We start from the raw sequence: 13,997 nt of genomic DNA on the forward strand, positions 1-13,997 counted from the left end.
TCCAAATCACATTCAAAATTTACAATTCAATCTCTTTAAGAGAACTATTTTCCGAATTCTCACTGAAAACTGTTTTTATGACATAGATGAATTTATAAAATTCTGCCGTGGTAACCATATGCGAATTGCTAATTTATGACATTCTTGTAATTTTGATACTGACATTGTACCTATTCTCACATTTTATTGTGATCATAAAATTGTTTAATTTATTATAATTTATGTGACATCCTAAATTTTAATCCTTACCTGAATTACCTAATTGTTTTAATTGATATTGTAATTGCATTGTAATAAATATTTTTGACATTTAAATTCTATTGGAGGTAGATCATGTAATATTAATAATGACTATTAATAATTTAATAATAATACTGCATGACGACTAAATGTTTGCATATCGCTATGTCGATGAAACATGTTGTTCTCGTAACAAGATAATAACTGAAATGTACCATGTTTTATGCAAATAAATAATTTTGATTTTGATTTTTGAATTTAATGTTTCCAGCTTCCATACATTTAGTACAGCCACAGTCATGGCACTCATGTCTTGATAATATTATTGCAACTAAATCCTAAAACCAATGTTTTCCAAGAATAATTTTAAATAAGAATGTAAAATGCATTCTTATTTAAAATTATTCTTCATTAGAGTTCATTTTAAGTGTTTATCCCAACTAATATTATAAATGCGAAAGTAACTCTGTCTGTCTGTCTGTCTGTCTGTCTGTCTGTTACGCTTTCCCGCTTAAACCTCGCAACCGATTTTGATGAAATTTGGCATAGAGATAGTTTGAGTCCCGGGAAAGAACATAGGATAGTTTTTATCCCGGTTTTTGAAACAGGGACGCGCGCGATAATGTTTTTCTGTGACAGACAAAATTTCACGCGGGCGAAGCCGCGGGCGGAAAGCTAGTTATTTAATAAAAAAAATTAATACTTCGAATATTGTTTGGCTGGCATACATTTAGTATGGAGGCTGAAAACATTTAATTTTCGGATAGATCCAGTTAATTCTGTAACCTTTTATTGGTACCGTTGGATAGAGCTCGTGAAGCACTTACAGGATCAGTAACCAGTTTTTCAAATTCTTGTATAGTTTAGAAATAATCGAATGAGATCACTTATCGTTTCCACCCTGTATACTTACTATTTATCGTGGTGCTATGTTTTGGTGCATATAATTAGTTTGATAACTTTTTTTAGTTATAATTATTCATTGCCTTGTATAGGTGTTTGTCTTGTTAGGTGTCCTAATAAATAACAAAATATCAAGGTTATTTCGGCAAGTTGTTTCATATAGGTATGATTTTAGAGTACTTCTTGGTATTCAAATACATAAAATGTCTGTCAAGTACCTACTTCCGGGCTTTTTAGGACATGTTATAAGACTTTATGTTTATCTCTGTCTCTACAATAATAGGGCTAATGGTAATGTTGTGACATGGCGTAAATATAACCTTAAGCAGTTGGAGATAAGATGCCAGTTCCTCCGTGGTTGAGGATTCCGAGTGAAGCTCGCTTCCACCTTCGGCCTGATCGTCACTTACCATCAGGTGAGATACAGGCCAAGAGCTGGATAAAAAAAATTACCGGAAGTGAAGGATTGTCTCAAACTTCCGACCAATATTATGTGCGATATTCTTCCGATACACGCCAGCACAAGTTTTCCAAACGTGTGCCTGACACCATATTGACTTAAAGGATTTTGGATCGGGTTCGCTGAGTATAAACGATTATACTAAATCCTTAGATAGAACTTATTTTTTGCGTTTTAGGTATCAAATGTAAGAAGTAAAGAAGTGATTTTATTTTTATTATACACGAAATCCCTTTATCCATATACGGGACTGTTCCCACCGCTGCACCTCCTGTGTAGCCAGGGTCTACAGCTTGACCGCCGATAAAAACCCCACCAGTGAAGGAAACCCTTCATTCATATCCCTGAATACTATTGTAATTTTTTTTCTTATTTACAGGAAAACTATTAAATTTTTCAGTGCTCGATGTGAACTGAACTCTATTTAATAGAAACAGTGGATTTTATTTAGGCTCTATCACCAAGGATGTATTATTTAACAATACTAACGACTTAAATCTAAATATCAATTAATGGGTTGTGCTTAATATGCGAGCACAACTTGCAGTTTATTTACTTACACTAAACGGCAGACAGTGGTGATTTATTTTATTTTCGGTTCTTCTCGGTACTTGCCATAATAATCCAGAAATGCTGGCGAGGTGAAAAATGTGTGATCTTGTAAAATACCTTGACAGTTAGTTAACATTTTGATAATTTGTGATTCTAGAGTACGAGAATTTAAACCTATTATAGCATCCCCGAACATAGGTAGTGGGCACGCCGTGGTGTCGTAGGTTTAACCACTGTACGACGTCATTACTGATGTCGTCATCAGGTGTCATCACGACATGACGATAAACATAACAGTACTACAACCCTACAATAATATTATTGTCAGTCCAAGTAGAGTAGTCCAGAGCATCAGCCAGAAGTTCTCAAACTTGTTGTAAAGTAGCCCATTTATAAAAATTCAAATAATTTAGAATCCCATAGTAGACAAAATTAAACAGCTTCATGTGTAATTCATAGGTAATAATTAAGACTACGTGACAAGACTTGTCATACTTGTTCACAATGCAGTTTTTTGTATATATCTATGAGTCGATTTAATCAAGTTTAATGTCACATCATAACTGCCTTCTAAATATACTCGTAGTTTTGTCAGTATTTCTGACCTTACGCTTATCTTTGCAAGACCAATTCGAACCAATCATTAACCTTAGTGTGAATAGAATAGTATTCATATTTAATGGAACTTAAGGCCAGTGACCAGTCTGGAATGGGGAAAACTTCATATGTTTGTGTATCAGTTCAGGAAATGAAAACATTTAGTGAAATTACTATTTCATTTATTCGCACATCCTCGTCTATGGCGTCTGTTTTTTTAATTTATTTATGTACAACCGAAAATTGACTATTATTTTTGGTACCTAAATGACTATCACAGTTGTCGAAATTACCAAGCATGGGAGTATCCGTGGGCGAGTCCATGGACGCCGTGCGCGTACGCCACGGGAGCGTGGACGATGGGGGCGGGGTGGGACTGGGACAGAGACTGGGACACGACGGAATGGCTGGCGCCGTAGGCTACAGCGGGCGCGTGGGCGAGCACGGGCGCGGCGTGGGCGGCGTAGCCGTGAGCGACCACGGGAGCGGCGTGGGCGACCACGGGCGCGGCGTAGGCGGCGTGTCCGGCGATCTGCTTGGCCAGGATGGGGGACACGCCGGCGGCGGCGCCGTCGAGCGCGGCCTGCTGGGTCTTGACGGCGTCGAGCGCCTGCCACGAGTGGTCTTCGGCGGCGTTGATGGCCTGGCCTTGGATCTCGCGGGCGGCGTCGACGGCGGCGCGGGCGTGGTCTGAGGCGTCAACGTGGGCATCGATGGCGGCAGCGTGGATGTCTCCGGGAGAGATGGTGGGCAGGGCGGGGGCAGCGTGGGCCACGGCTACTGGAGCGTGCGCCAGGGCCAGGGGGGCGGCGTAGCCATGGGCGTAGGGCCCGGCCAGCAGGGCGCCGGAGGGCGCGGCTGCGGCGCAGGCGAGGACGGCGGCGGCGACAATCTGAAATCAAAGCCCCAAATCACTAACACGTCACCGGCCCAACAGTTTGGGAAACTGTGGAAATCTGATCCTTGCGTCACAAAATATTTTTTAATTTTTAAATCCTGGCACAGCACTAAATTCACTAATCACATATTTTTGAAATGACCGCGTTCTGTACTCGCAACTGACCAGGAATCTCATCGTGCACTTCTGTGGTAGACTGCTCGAAAGCTACTGATTGCTCTCGTTTCGTCGTCGACGGTATTTATACGCGGGCGGAACGGAACACGTGAAAAAAAGAAAGTCGTGTCTGTCAAGGGCGGGAAGGGTGCAGGAAGTTCGCTAATTTAATACCACCTCTCTTACCCCTTGATTAAGGTTGTTCGTAGCTATGTTAGGTTTTGAACTTCATTTGAGTTAGTGAAGAAGTATAAATCAATATGTTTCGTTCGTTTTATTTTCAGTACATAATTTTATTTTCGTCTTGTATAATTTTTTAATTACCTAGTCTGGAGAACGAAACTACTGTATTTAATCACGCAACCTTGTGGATCTTAAGGTTACTTTCGTACATTCTTTCTATACTTACTATTTATCGTGGTGCTATGTTGCACCAAGCATATCATTATTAGTTTGGTAACTTTTTTAGTTATAATTATTCATTTCCTTGTATAGGTGTTTGTCTTATAGATTGTCCTAATAAATAAAAAAAAGCAAGGTTATTTCGGCAAGTTGTTTCGTATAGGTATAATTTTAGAGTACATCTTAGTATTCAAATACCTAGAATGTCAGTCGAGTACTTCCGGGCATTATAAAACTATGGAATAAGGCTTGATGGTTATTATTCTATAATTTAAGGGCTAAATGATGTCACACCAAGTAAATTCAGACCAGATGTGATGTATTGTCGTTCCATTGAGCCAATATAAGGTTCTATAAACTTTTTATCCACGCCAGCAAAACTTTTCCGACTCTGTGCCATGCGTTTTATCGTCACGTCATTAATGACGTAGGCGACTTTGGAATTGGCTTGCAGACTAAACCAGGGATGTTATGGATATCCGTAACCGTAACTGAAATTATCGGATATCCGAAATAAAAAAATATCCATAACCGTAACCGAAACCGATTCAAAAGTTTCGGATAAAGGTGGCGTCCAAATCTTAATATTTTTTAATATTTGTTACTTGTCTGGCATTCCCTCGCACCATCTAATATCCCCGCCTGTTTTACCTTTATCATACGTGTCGTCATAGTTACTTGCTCTTTGAATTTTACCTTTTTAAAATTCTAATATTCGTAACCGAAATTATCTGAAACTTTCGGATAGTCTGCAATGATTTCATATCCGTGATCGTAATCGAAACCGGTATAATATTATTCTAATATCCGTAACCGTATCCATAACCGAAAATTCATATCCTTAACATCCCTGCTATAAACATACAATGTTCTAAGAATCTAAGATACAGCTACTTTTTTTTTTTGTATAATGAGACATCAAAAAGGGTCAGAAGAACTTGAAAAATATTTTCTTTTAAATGATACACAGTAAACCTACATCCATTATTTATCATCTCTACAAATCCTATCTACTTTAATGTGGACTTTATGACCAAGGCTTAAGTTATAAGCGTTCAATATCTAAATATGAAAACAATACTCCGTGTGAAATAAATCTAAATATCAATTAATCAGTTTTGCTTATAAGCAAGCTTAAATTTTTTTGCTAAAGCAAATCGATTAAAATCGATGGACAGAGCTGACGTGACTGAGTTTTTTCCAGTTCTTCTCTAGCACTAGACTAGTAGCATTCCTAAAATGCAAGCGTGGCTAAAACATGTTGTAAAATATCCTGATAGTCGCTAACATTCGACTTTTGGCGATTTGAGATTATCTACCTAATTTTTCCACCACTACAAATAAATCATTCTGAGTTTTCAATCAGTGCAGTACGAATACTTTGACATTCGAGGATAATATAAGTCGAATAATAAAAGTAATAAAAGTCGAATTATCCAAAACTTTCGGATAGTCTATAACGCCGTTGAATTGTGAGCCAGGTTACGACGTAGAGCACTTGTGTCGTAAATAATTTCGACAAATACCTCTAAATGTATATTCCTTCCGTAACATAACATTATTTATAAGACCCAAGTTTAAAGTTCTGAGCAGCTGCCAGCAGTTCTCAAACTTTCTACGAAGTAGCCCATTTATAAAATTTCCTATCATTTGGGACCCCAAAATGACGAAAATTAAAAAGCTTTATATCGTTTAATTTAAAGGTAAAATAATAATTTTAAAGTAAAATAGAGAAACACGGGAGTAAACTCAACGTCTTATAAGTTACATGTAGGTACTCGCCGTCATACAAGACTTGACGTACTTGTTCGCAATGTAATTTTTAGGGTGTTGCTCTAGGTCGAGTTATGTTACTGTCACATAACTGCGTTTTCTAAATATACACATAATATTGTTTGCATTTCTGATCTTACGCTTGTCTTCACAAGACTATATCCGAACCAATCATTAGTTATTAGGATATTATTCATATTCGTCATAAAACCTTAGGCTAGTGACCAGTCTGGAATGGGGAAACTTCATATTTTTGTGTATTAGTTCAGGAAATGAAAAAAATCAGTAAAATTACTATTTCATTTATTCGCACATCGTCGTCTATGGCGTCTGTTTTTTAAATTTATTTATGTACAACCGAAAATTGACTATTATTTTTGGTACCTAAATGACTATCACAGTTGTCGAATTACCAAGCATGGGAATATCCGTGGGCGAGTCCATGGACGCCGTGCGCGTACGCCACGGGAGCGTGGACGATGGGGGCGGGGTGGGACTGGGACAGAGACTGGGACACGACGGAATGGCTGGCGCCGTAGGCTACAGCGGGCGCGTGGGCGACCACGGGCGCGGCGTGGGCGGCGTAGCCGTGAGCGACCACGGGAGCGGCGTGGGCGGCGTAGCCGTGAGCGACCACGGGAGCGGCGTGGGCGGCGTAGCCGTGAGCGACCACGGGAGCAGCATGAGCGAGGACGGGCGCGGCGTAGGCGGCGTGTCCAGCGATCTGCTTAGCCAAGATGGGGGACACGCCGGCGGCGGCGCCGTCGAGCGCGGCCTGCTGGGTCTTGACGGCGTCGAGCGCCTGCCACGAGTGGTCTTCGGCGGCGTTGATGGCCTGGCCTTGGATCTCGCGGGCGGCGTCAACGGCGGCGCGGGCGTGGTCTGAGGCGTCAACGTGGGCATCGATGGCGGCAGCGTGGATGTCTCCGGGAGAGATGGTGGGCAAGGCGGAGGCAGCGTGGGCCACGGCTACTGGAGCGTGCGCCAGAGCCAAGGGGGCGGCGTGAGCCACTGCCAGGGGGGCGGCGTAGCCATGGGCGTAGGGCCCGGCCAGCAGGGCGCCGGAGGGCGCGGCTGCGGCGCAGGCGAGGACGGCGGCGGCGACAATCTGAAACCAAAGTCCCAAATCACTGACACGTCACCGGCCCAACAGTTTGAGAAACTGTGGAAATCTAATCCTTGCGTCACAAAATATTTTTTAATTTTTTAAATCCTGGCACAACACTAAATTCACAAATCACATATTTTTAAATGATCGCGTTCTGTACTCGCAACTGACCAGGAATCTCATCGTGCACTTCTGTGGTAGACTGCTCGAAAGCTACTGATTGCTCTCGTTTCGTCGTCGACGGTATTTATACGCGGGCGGAACGGAACACGCGAATAAAAGAAAGTCGTCTCTGTCAAGGGCGGGAAGGGTGCAGGAAGCCCAACAGTTTTACCATTACATTTTTCATCGTATTGGGATTCCCATGGGAATGTATTTTACCAAGGTCACGCGTGAACAACGATGCAGCGTCGGGAATATACGTAACGCGCGGCGTCGTGTCGTCATTATACGTCATCGTGGAATGTTGTGTTGCTGGTCGTGGAAAACTGACGTTAATTTTAGGCTGTGTTGCACCACCTAACTTTGACCGTAACTATGACGATAACCGGTGTTTTTTGTATGGAGTTTGACAAATTTTTGACGGTTTGTCAAAGTTAAAGTCCATCGTCGACGCGTATTTTGGTCGGTTTCTTTTTGTCAAATTTGGAATGCACTTTTTACATAGGTACCTACTTTAAGTCCAGTAATTCTTAAAAATTACGAGTTACGGAAACTTTTGACTTATTCTTACTACTCGCATTATGCTGGACATAGCTTTTATTTTTACTGAAGCTTTATGTGTATGGTGTCCTAAAATGTATCTATTTTTCTCTCAAACTGTAATTAATCCAATTTGCAACATGAGTTTTCAGAAAAATATGAAATTCGAAGCTTTGAATCGACGTCGTTTCTCTCTTGGTTTAGTTATTATATGAACTTACTTCTCTCATTCCTTGCAAGGTTTAGCCAAGATATTCTGGTGTACGCCATTATTTCGCGCCCAAGTGTACAGTCTAGTAGACTTGATTGCCCAATATCCTTGTTTGTTTGAATACGGACCTTTCTCGACAGGACTTGTGTTTCTATCGAGATATTATATTCGATAGAGAATCCGCTGTCTAGCGGTTGCATAGTTGGACGCTTTTGTGATTTGTAATTATAACACACACGAAGCATCATTGCTTTCTTATCATCTACCAGTACAGTACTGTACTACGTTTTGCTCGCGACTTCGCCCAATTGAATTGGGTATTACTAAGAAAGTGTTTTTGATCCTTTCATGAAAAAGTCATTCTTCAACTTATTACAGTTTTTTTATGCAAGGCAAGGCAGGTGTTTGACCGCAATCGCACCTGGTGTTAAGTGAGATGCAGTCTAGGATGGTATCTGCCCTGTAAGTGCCTATTCACTCTCGCCTTGAAAAGGCCCGGATTATAGTGTTCAGGAAAGACAGCAGCAGGCAGCGAATTCCAGTCCCTAGCTGTTCGCATTATTAAAACAGAATCCACGCGTACGAATTCGCGGGCCGCCGCTAGTTCTATTATTATATGCTAAATCTGCACCGCCCAAAAACGAATGTCATATGGCAGTAAAATAATCCTTTTTACACTTGTGTAATAAGTGCAATAAAGTTTTAAATAATTACACTGTCAGCTCTAGTTTTAATCGTGTAGATATTTAGAGATTACGACCTTGCATTACCTATTTAGACACTAAAAGCGCTTACTAGCTCTTAAATAAAGCTCTTGGTCATACAAAAGAAATTAAAAAGACCACAACTTTGCAAAGCATTGTTATAAAATACTTATCACTGACGTTTTAAAGGATAATGTACCCTAAACAGCAATGATAAGGTCGAAATTGGTGGTTTAAACAACGATGAAGTCGAGTAGGTCAATCGGAGTACTAAGCAAGCTCTGCATGATCAACTAAACGTGATACAATGATAGGGTTGCCACTGAGTTTTTACCCGGCTTCATAAAAGGAATCTTATTTACAGTAGTAGTAGTAGTAATAGGATCACCCCCATCATTCCCTTAAAGTTCGTAAGAGTCGACGTCAGGCCTAACCCAAAAATATGGCCAGGCCATATCCGTCCCCATTTGCGTCTGAGGACTCTGAGGGTCTTACGCCCGTATTCACAAACATTACTATGAGGTCTCACAGTGCGCGTGGACGCACAGGGTGACACACGAACCAATCACAGAGCTCTATTCAACGCTGTGCGTTCGATTTGCTGCTTCACTTAAGCAAGTATCGTTTGTGAATACGGGTGTTACTCCTCCTGCAGGAGACTGCATGACCTGATGACGATTATAAATGGTTTATTAAGTTTGTTTCTACTTTCAAAACGACTTACCTTATAATACACTAAGTATTTTGTTTAAATTGTTGAATTTTAGTGTACATTTTTTTACATCTCATTGAAATCGTTTCTTAGCAGGCTGTATGTCATGAACTTCAATGTATAGACAGCTCCAACTGTCTAACTTTAAAAAGCCTTTACTTATCTATCTTCTTTACCAATATACTGGTGACAACCCTAAACGTCAAAGTGGTACCAAGATACGTTGTCACGCGACCAGCAGTTCACACGGAGTGTCGCAAGCCTTTAGTTTTATGATGGGACGTCCATATGACCCCTCTATGTTTAAAGAAGAGGGTATGAGGGCAACGGAACCTCTTAGATTTTAGTTAAGAAGAGAGAATACACTTTTATTTGGGAAAATACTGCTATCAATAACAATAGTGACTGAGTTTCTTGCTCTCGTCGCCGAAAACTCGACAGTTCATTTGGACATTTCACACTGTCACACCACCAATCAATCTTTTTATAAACATGTTAATTTAACTGATGTTATCATTCATCACTTCACATCAGTCATTACTTGTGAATTTTTCAAATCAATGGAGTCATACAAAGCAACTAAAAATTGGAATTATATTGAATAGTTAAACTTCAACGACCAAAATGACGTGCTTTTAAGACAGTGGCTTTTTATCCCTCCCAAGAAACATAATTAAAATCTGAAACCTCCAAAACAAGTTCAATTTAAACCACTTAACCACATAAGAGTGTACCTATAAGATCTTGTCTTGGTAAATTAAGTCAACAATATTAAACTGGCGCAGTTTTCGTCAAACCCTCTTATTTGTCAGAGCGACACGTCAAATATCAAATTCCTGGCTAGAACTAGAAATAGTTATACCGGCTGCGATGGCGTGGTAAAATAACCTTTATACATATACTGTAGTGTTGTCGACATCCGGCGTAACATCGATATATCGATAGTCGATCGATATTCGATAATATCAATTCGACAGGTACAATGTCTCAAAGGACAATATTCTCCTCCCCAAATCCTCCATTTGCCTCTGGTAAATTGCGAGCAGATTCCACCAGCCCCCTTCCATCGTCGAGGAACCAGACGCAGGTTAGCGTACCATCCCTATATTGTTGACATTCCACCAGCTCGCACTAAGCGTTTCGATGACTCTTTTATAATGCGAAAAGCTAGGGACTGGAATTCCTTGCCTGCTGCTGTCTTTCCCGAAGACTATAATCCGGGCGTTTTCAAGTTTCGAGAGTGAATAGGCACTTAACTACAGGGCAGATATGTACCATCCTAGACTGCATCCCACTTAACATCAGGTGCGATTGTGGTCAAATATCTGCCTTGTTATGCATAAAAAAAAAGATCGTGCACCTGCAGTGGAGACTAAATGACCTGATGATATATCAAGCGACACTGCCAAGTTTTGGTTGCCTTTAAATAAAAAAGAAAAAAAAATTCCTGAAGATAGCTACAACGCGTACAGTTTTTTGCTTTTTCTTTTTTATTTGTAAATAAGAATGTTCATAACGCGAAGAAATAGCGATTTTCGTTCTAGGTATACTTATTTTCTAATTTAACGTTCCGGACTGTTCGGTATCAAAAACAAGCATTCATTAGGTTTTAAAAACAAATCATGTAACATACTATTATGTTGAAATAGGCGCTATTTAACAACAAAAAATGTATATTTCGATTCGCTATCGACTGTATTTTGTATTTATGACTGTTATTTTGTTTGTCGTCCACCAATATCATAGAGATATAGAGAGATGTCAACTTATGCGCTGATTTCGAAACTCAGTGTCGCATTAGAAATTCACACACACAAAGTAATCAAAATATGTGCTCATTATCCACTGCGGTATCGTACTCAACGTTCGAATAATAATCTTTAGTACTACGCAAGCAATGTAAACTGTTTACATTATGACGTCGCTGCTGTCATCATTACTTTCACAAACAATGTGTTCTGTTTTTGGGCATATTGCTGCGACACCGGCCACGCCCCCTTGTCACATCTCCCTTTAGTTTCTGTGGTCTGTGACCAATATCGATACTTAACTCCCCATCACTAATCCCCAGTTATTAGTGCCGCGATGCAAGTACATACTTTAACTAGGTATGTAATTATAGTTATCTTGGACTGTAGACTAACTTTATGTTAACTGTGCGAGTTATTTCTCAATCGAATTACGTAATAACAGGGCATAGACAACTAGGCTTTGTCTATGACCCTGGAGATTAATGGTTTCTAGATACCTTTATATTCGATTACCAGAACTTGAAAGTTTCAGTGTCATTGTACACTGATCTAATTCGAGTATTAAATAAATAAGCGCAGACTCAATCTTGAACGTTTTCTGGGAAGTCCGCCCATAAGGTGGTCAGATGACCTCATAAAAGTTGCAGGCTGGGTGCAATCCAGAAATCATTGAGGGAGGCCTATGTTCAGCAATGGACGTCCTGTGGCTTAATTGATGATGATGAGCCGGTAAACAACTTGCCAAATGTTTGTCACGAAGCGCTGGTAGGGCAAGGTGGAAGATTTGTAAGCTGCGGACGAATGAACAAATAGGAAAATAATTAATAAAACAATTCTGGCGTTAAGAATCACCTCTCGATCTAAATTTTTAAAATAATTTGAAAAAATCGAACTGCCCAAGTTGGGAATCGAACCCACGACCTTTCGCTTACCTGGCGACTGCTCTTCCATCTGAGCTACTTAGACACTGGATGAACCCGTCGTGGGTTCGATTTCCACCTTAGGCAGTTTGATTTTTTCAAGTTATTTTAATTTAGGACAATAACTTGCGGCTCCGTTTCATTGGTCTACCTGGTAGGTACTCTTCTGGAGAGTCCCACATAACCCACTGGCCTATAGGGACACAAAGAATTTCCTGATTGAAAAGGGTAGATTCGTAAGAGCTTCTTACGTTTTTTTGGAAGTAACTCCTTGATTTTCCCGCAAGATTTCCTAGCGATAGGTGCGGCGAAATTGTGCCATTCCAACTTAATATTTCCTGCAATTAGGTATCAAGTTTTGTGTGCACTAAGGCACAGCTCTTATAATAGGAGGTATGTATTTAGCAACAAAAATACATAGTCTGATGTATAAGCGATGGTAAAATTTTATTCTAATAGTTAGCAATCTTAATTTCTTGAATTCATTCATCTAAAGATAGAATAACTATTATAATTCTTATCAAGAACATCTGGTAGTTATTAAATTATAAGAAACAATTGATATGATCTTGATTTCAATCATACATCTTTGTTGCCCGAAACTTATTATTAGAGTAGAAATGATCAATTTTAAGATTAAATTCATCTTGATATATTTTTGTTTTTATTCTATTAGAGTATTATTTTAACTGACCCGATGCAAGAGTTGGGTTTTAATTTTGTTGTTTCTGTCTATTTGTAGCATCAAAGCCCTGAAACGATCATCACCATCATCATCACTTCAGCCATAAGATGTCTACTGCTGAACATAGGCCTCCCCTAATTAATTCTAGATTGGCCGGTTGCTAGCGGCCTCAGTGTAGCACCTTCTTGCACCCTTTTTAAAGTCATCTGTCCACCTTGCGGATGGATACTAAATAAATAGGGATGATGACTGGGCAATGAAATCGAAATTCTATTTAGTTGAGTCTAATATTTTCTAATTATCTGTCTGACGGACAAATTATTGAAATTTTGTCATCTATTGCTTCATCAGGTCATTTTGTCTCCACTGCAGGAGCACGACCCTCTCTTATTTATCAGAGGCAAATGGAGGATTTGGCCTACACTCCCCACGCTGGCCAGACGGGTTGGGGAAGCTATTTTATGGTGTTATCACGGGACTATTCCCACCTCTCGTTCCCACCGCTGCAACTCCTGTGTAGCCAGGATCTACAGCTTGACTGCCAATAAAAACCCAACTAGTGAAGGTCAAGTTTGTCTCGGGGGAAAGTTAAACTGTCATTGGACCCGCAACGAAATTAATCAGAAGAACAAGAGGAGTTTGGAGTTCGAGTTTTTATAGCGTTATCATGCACTTAATTTCAAAAACAAATCCAATTAATATCTGCATAAAAATAGGAAATCAAAGTGACTATAAAATAAAGGACATATTTCTGGGAAACACCCACGGAAAAGTAGTTTAATAATATTTGTTCTCGGAGCAATGACGTGTGTCCGCGTCACCCCGCCCAGACATTCTCTACGCTACAGTTTTGCTGTGGCTTGTTCATAAGCGGTAGCGAGGTTTTAAGTAAACGGTAGAACTGTTTTTGGAACCTCTTGGTAATGATTTTTGCATTTATAATTTTTTTCTGCATCTCAGTCACCTGATGGAAAGTGATGATCAGGCTGACGGTGGAAGCGAGCTTCACCCGGAATCCTGAACCACAGAGGAACTGGCTAACTTACCTTATCCTGGTAGCACCAGTGCCACCAAAGGGTCACGTGTAAAATGGCGTTTTTGGATGGGATCGAGTAGTGAGACACAATCCGGGGTTGGTACCTGCCAAAATGCTTTCTAAAATCCTCAGTCTCGCCTTGAAGAAGCCCGGATTATAGTGTTCAATGTGACAATAGCGACTGAGT

General features: G+C 40.3%; 3 protein-coding genes across 3 annotated transcripts in view; 1 reads left to right on the plus strand and 2 right to left on the minus strand.

Annotated features, from left to right (window-relative positions):
* Positions 1–13,997, plus strand: part of LOC135084788 (WD repeat-containing protein 7-like) — a 149,378-nt gene that overhangs the window by 94,303 nt on the left and 41,078 nt on the right. The gene's annotated exons all lie outside the window — the stretch shown is intronic.
* Positions 2,913–3,894, minus strand: LOC135084864 (larval/pupal cuticle protein H1C-like). Its single transcript, XM_063979602.1, has 2 exons — positions 3,816–3,894; positions 2,913–3,644 (listed from the first exon to the last, which is right to left on the minus strand). Exons 1-2 carry the CDS (start codon positions 3,825–3,827, stop codon positions 3,042–3,044), a joined length of 615 nt encoding a protein of 204 aa, XP_063835672.1. The 5' UTR covers positions 3,828–3,894; the 3' UTR covers positions 2,913–3,041.
* LOC135084870 (larval/pupal cuticle protein H1C-like) lies at positions 6,268–7,339 on the minus strand. The gene is made up of 2 exons (XM_063979606.1): positions 7,261–7,339; positions 6,268–7,089 (listed from the first exon to the last, which is right to left on the minus strand). The coding sequence occupies exons 1-2, from the start codon at positions 7,270–7,272 to the stop codon at positions 6,391–6,393; spliced, it is 711 nt and encodes a 236-aa protein (XP_063835676.1). The 5' UTR covers positions 7,273–7,339; the 3' UTR covers positions 6,268–6,390.

This window comes from Ostrinia nubilalis, chromosome 27 (genome assembly GCF_963855985.1).
Source record: "Ostrinia nubilalis chromosome 27, ilOstNubi1.1, whole genome shotgun sequence".
NCBI lineage: Eukaryota > Metazoa > Arthropoda > Insecta > Lepidoptera > Crambidae > Ostrinia > Ostrinia nubilalis.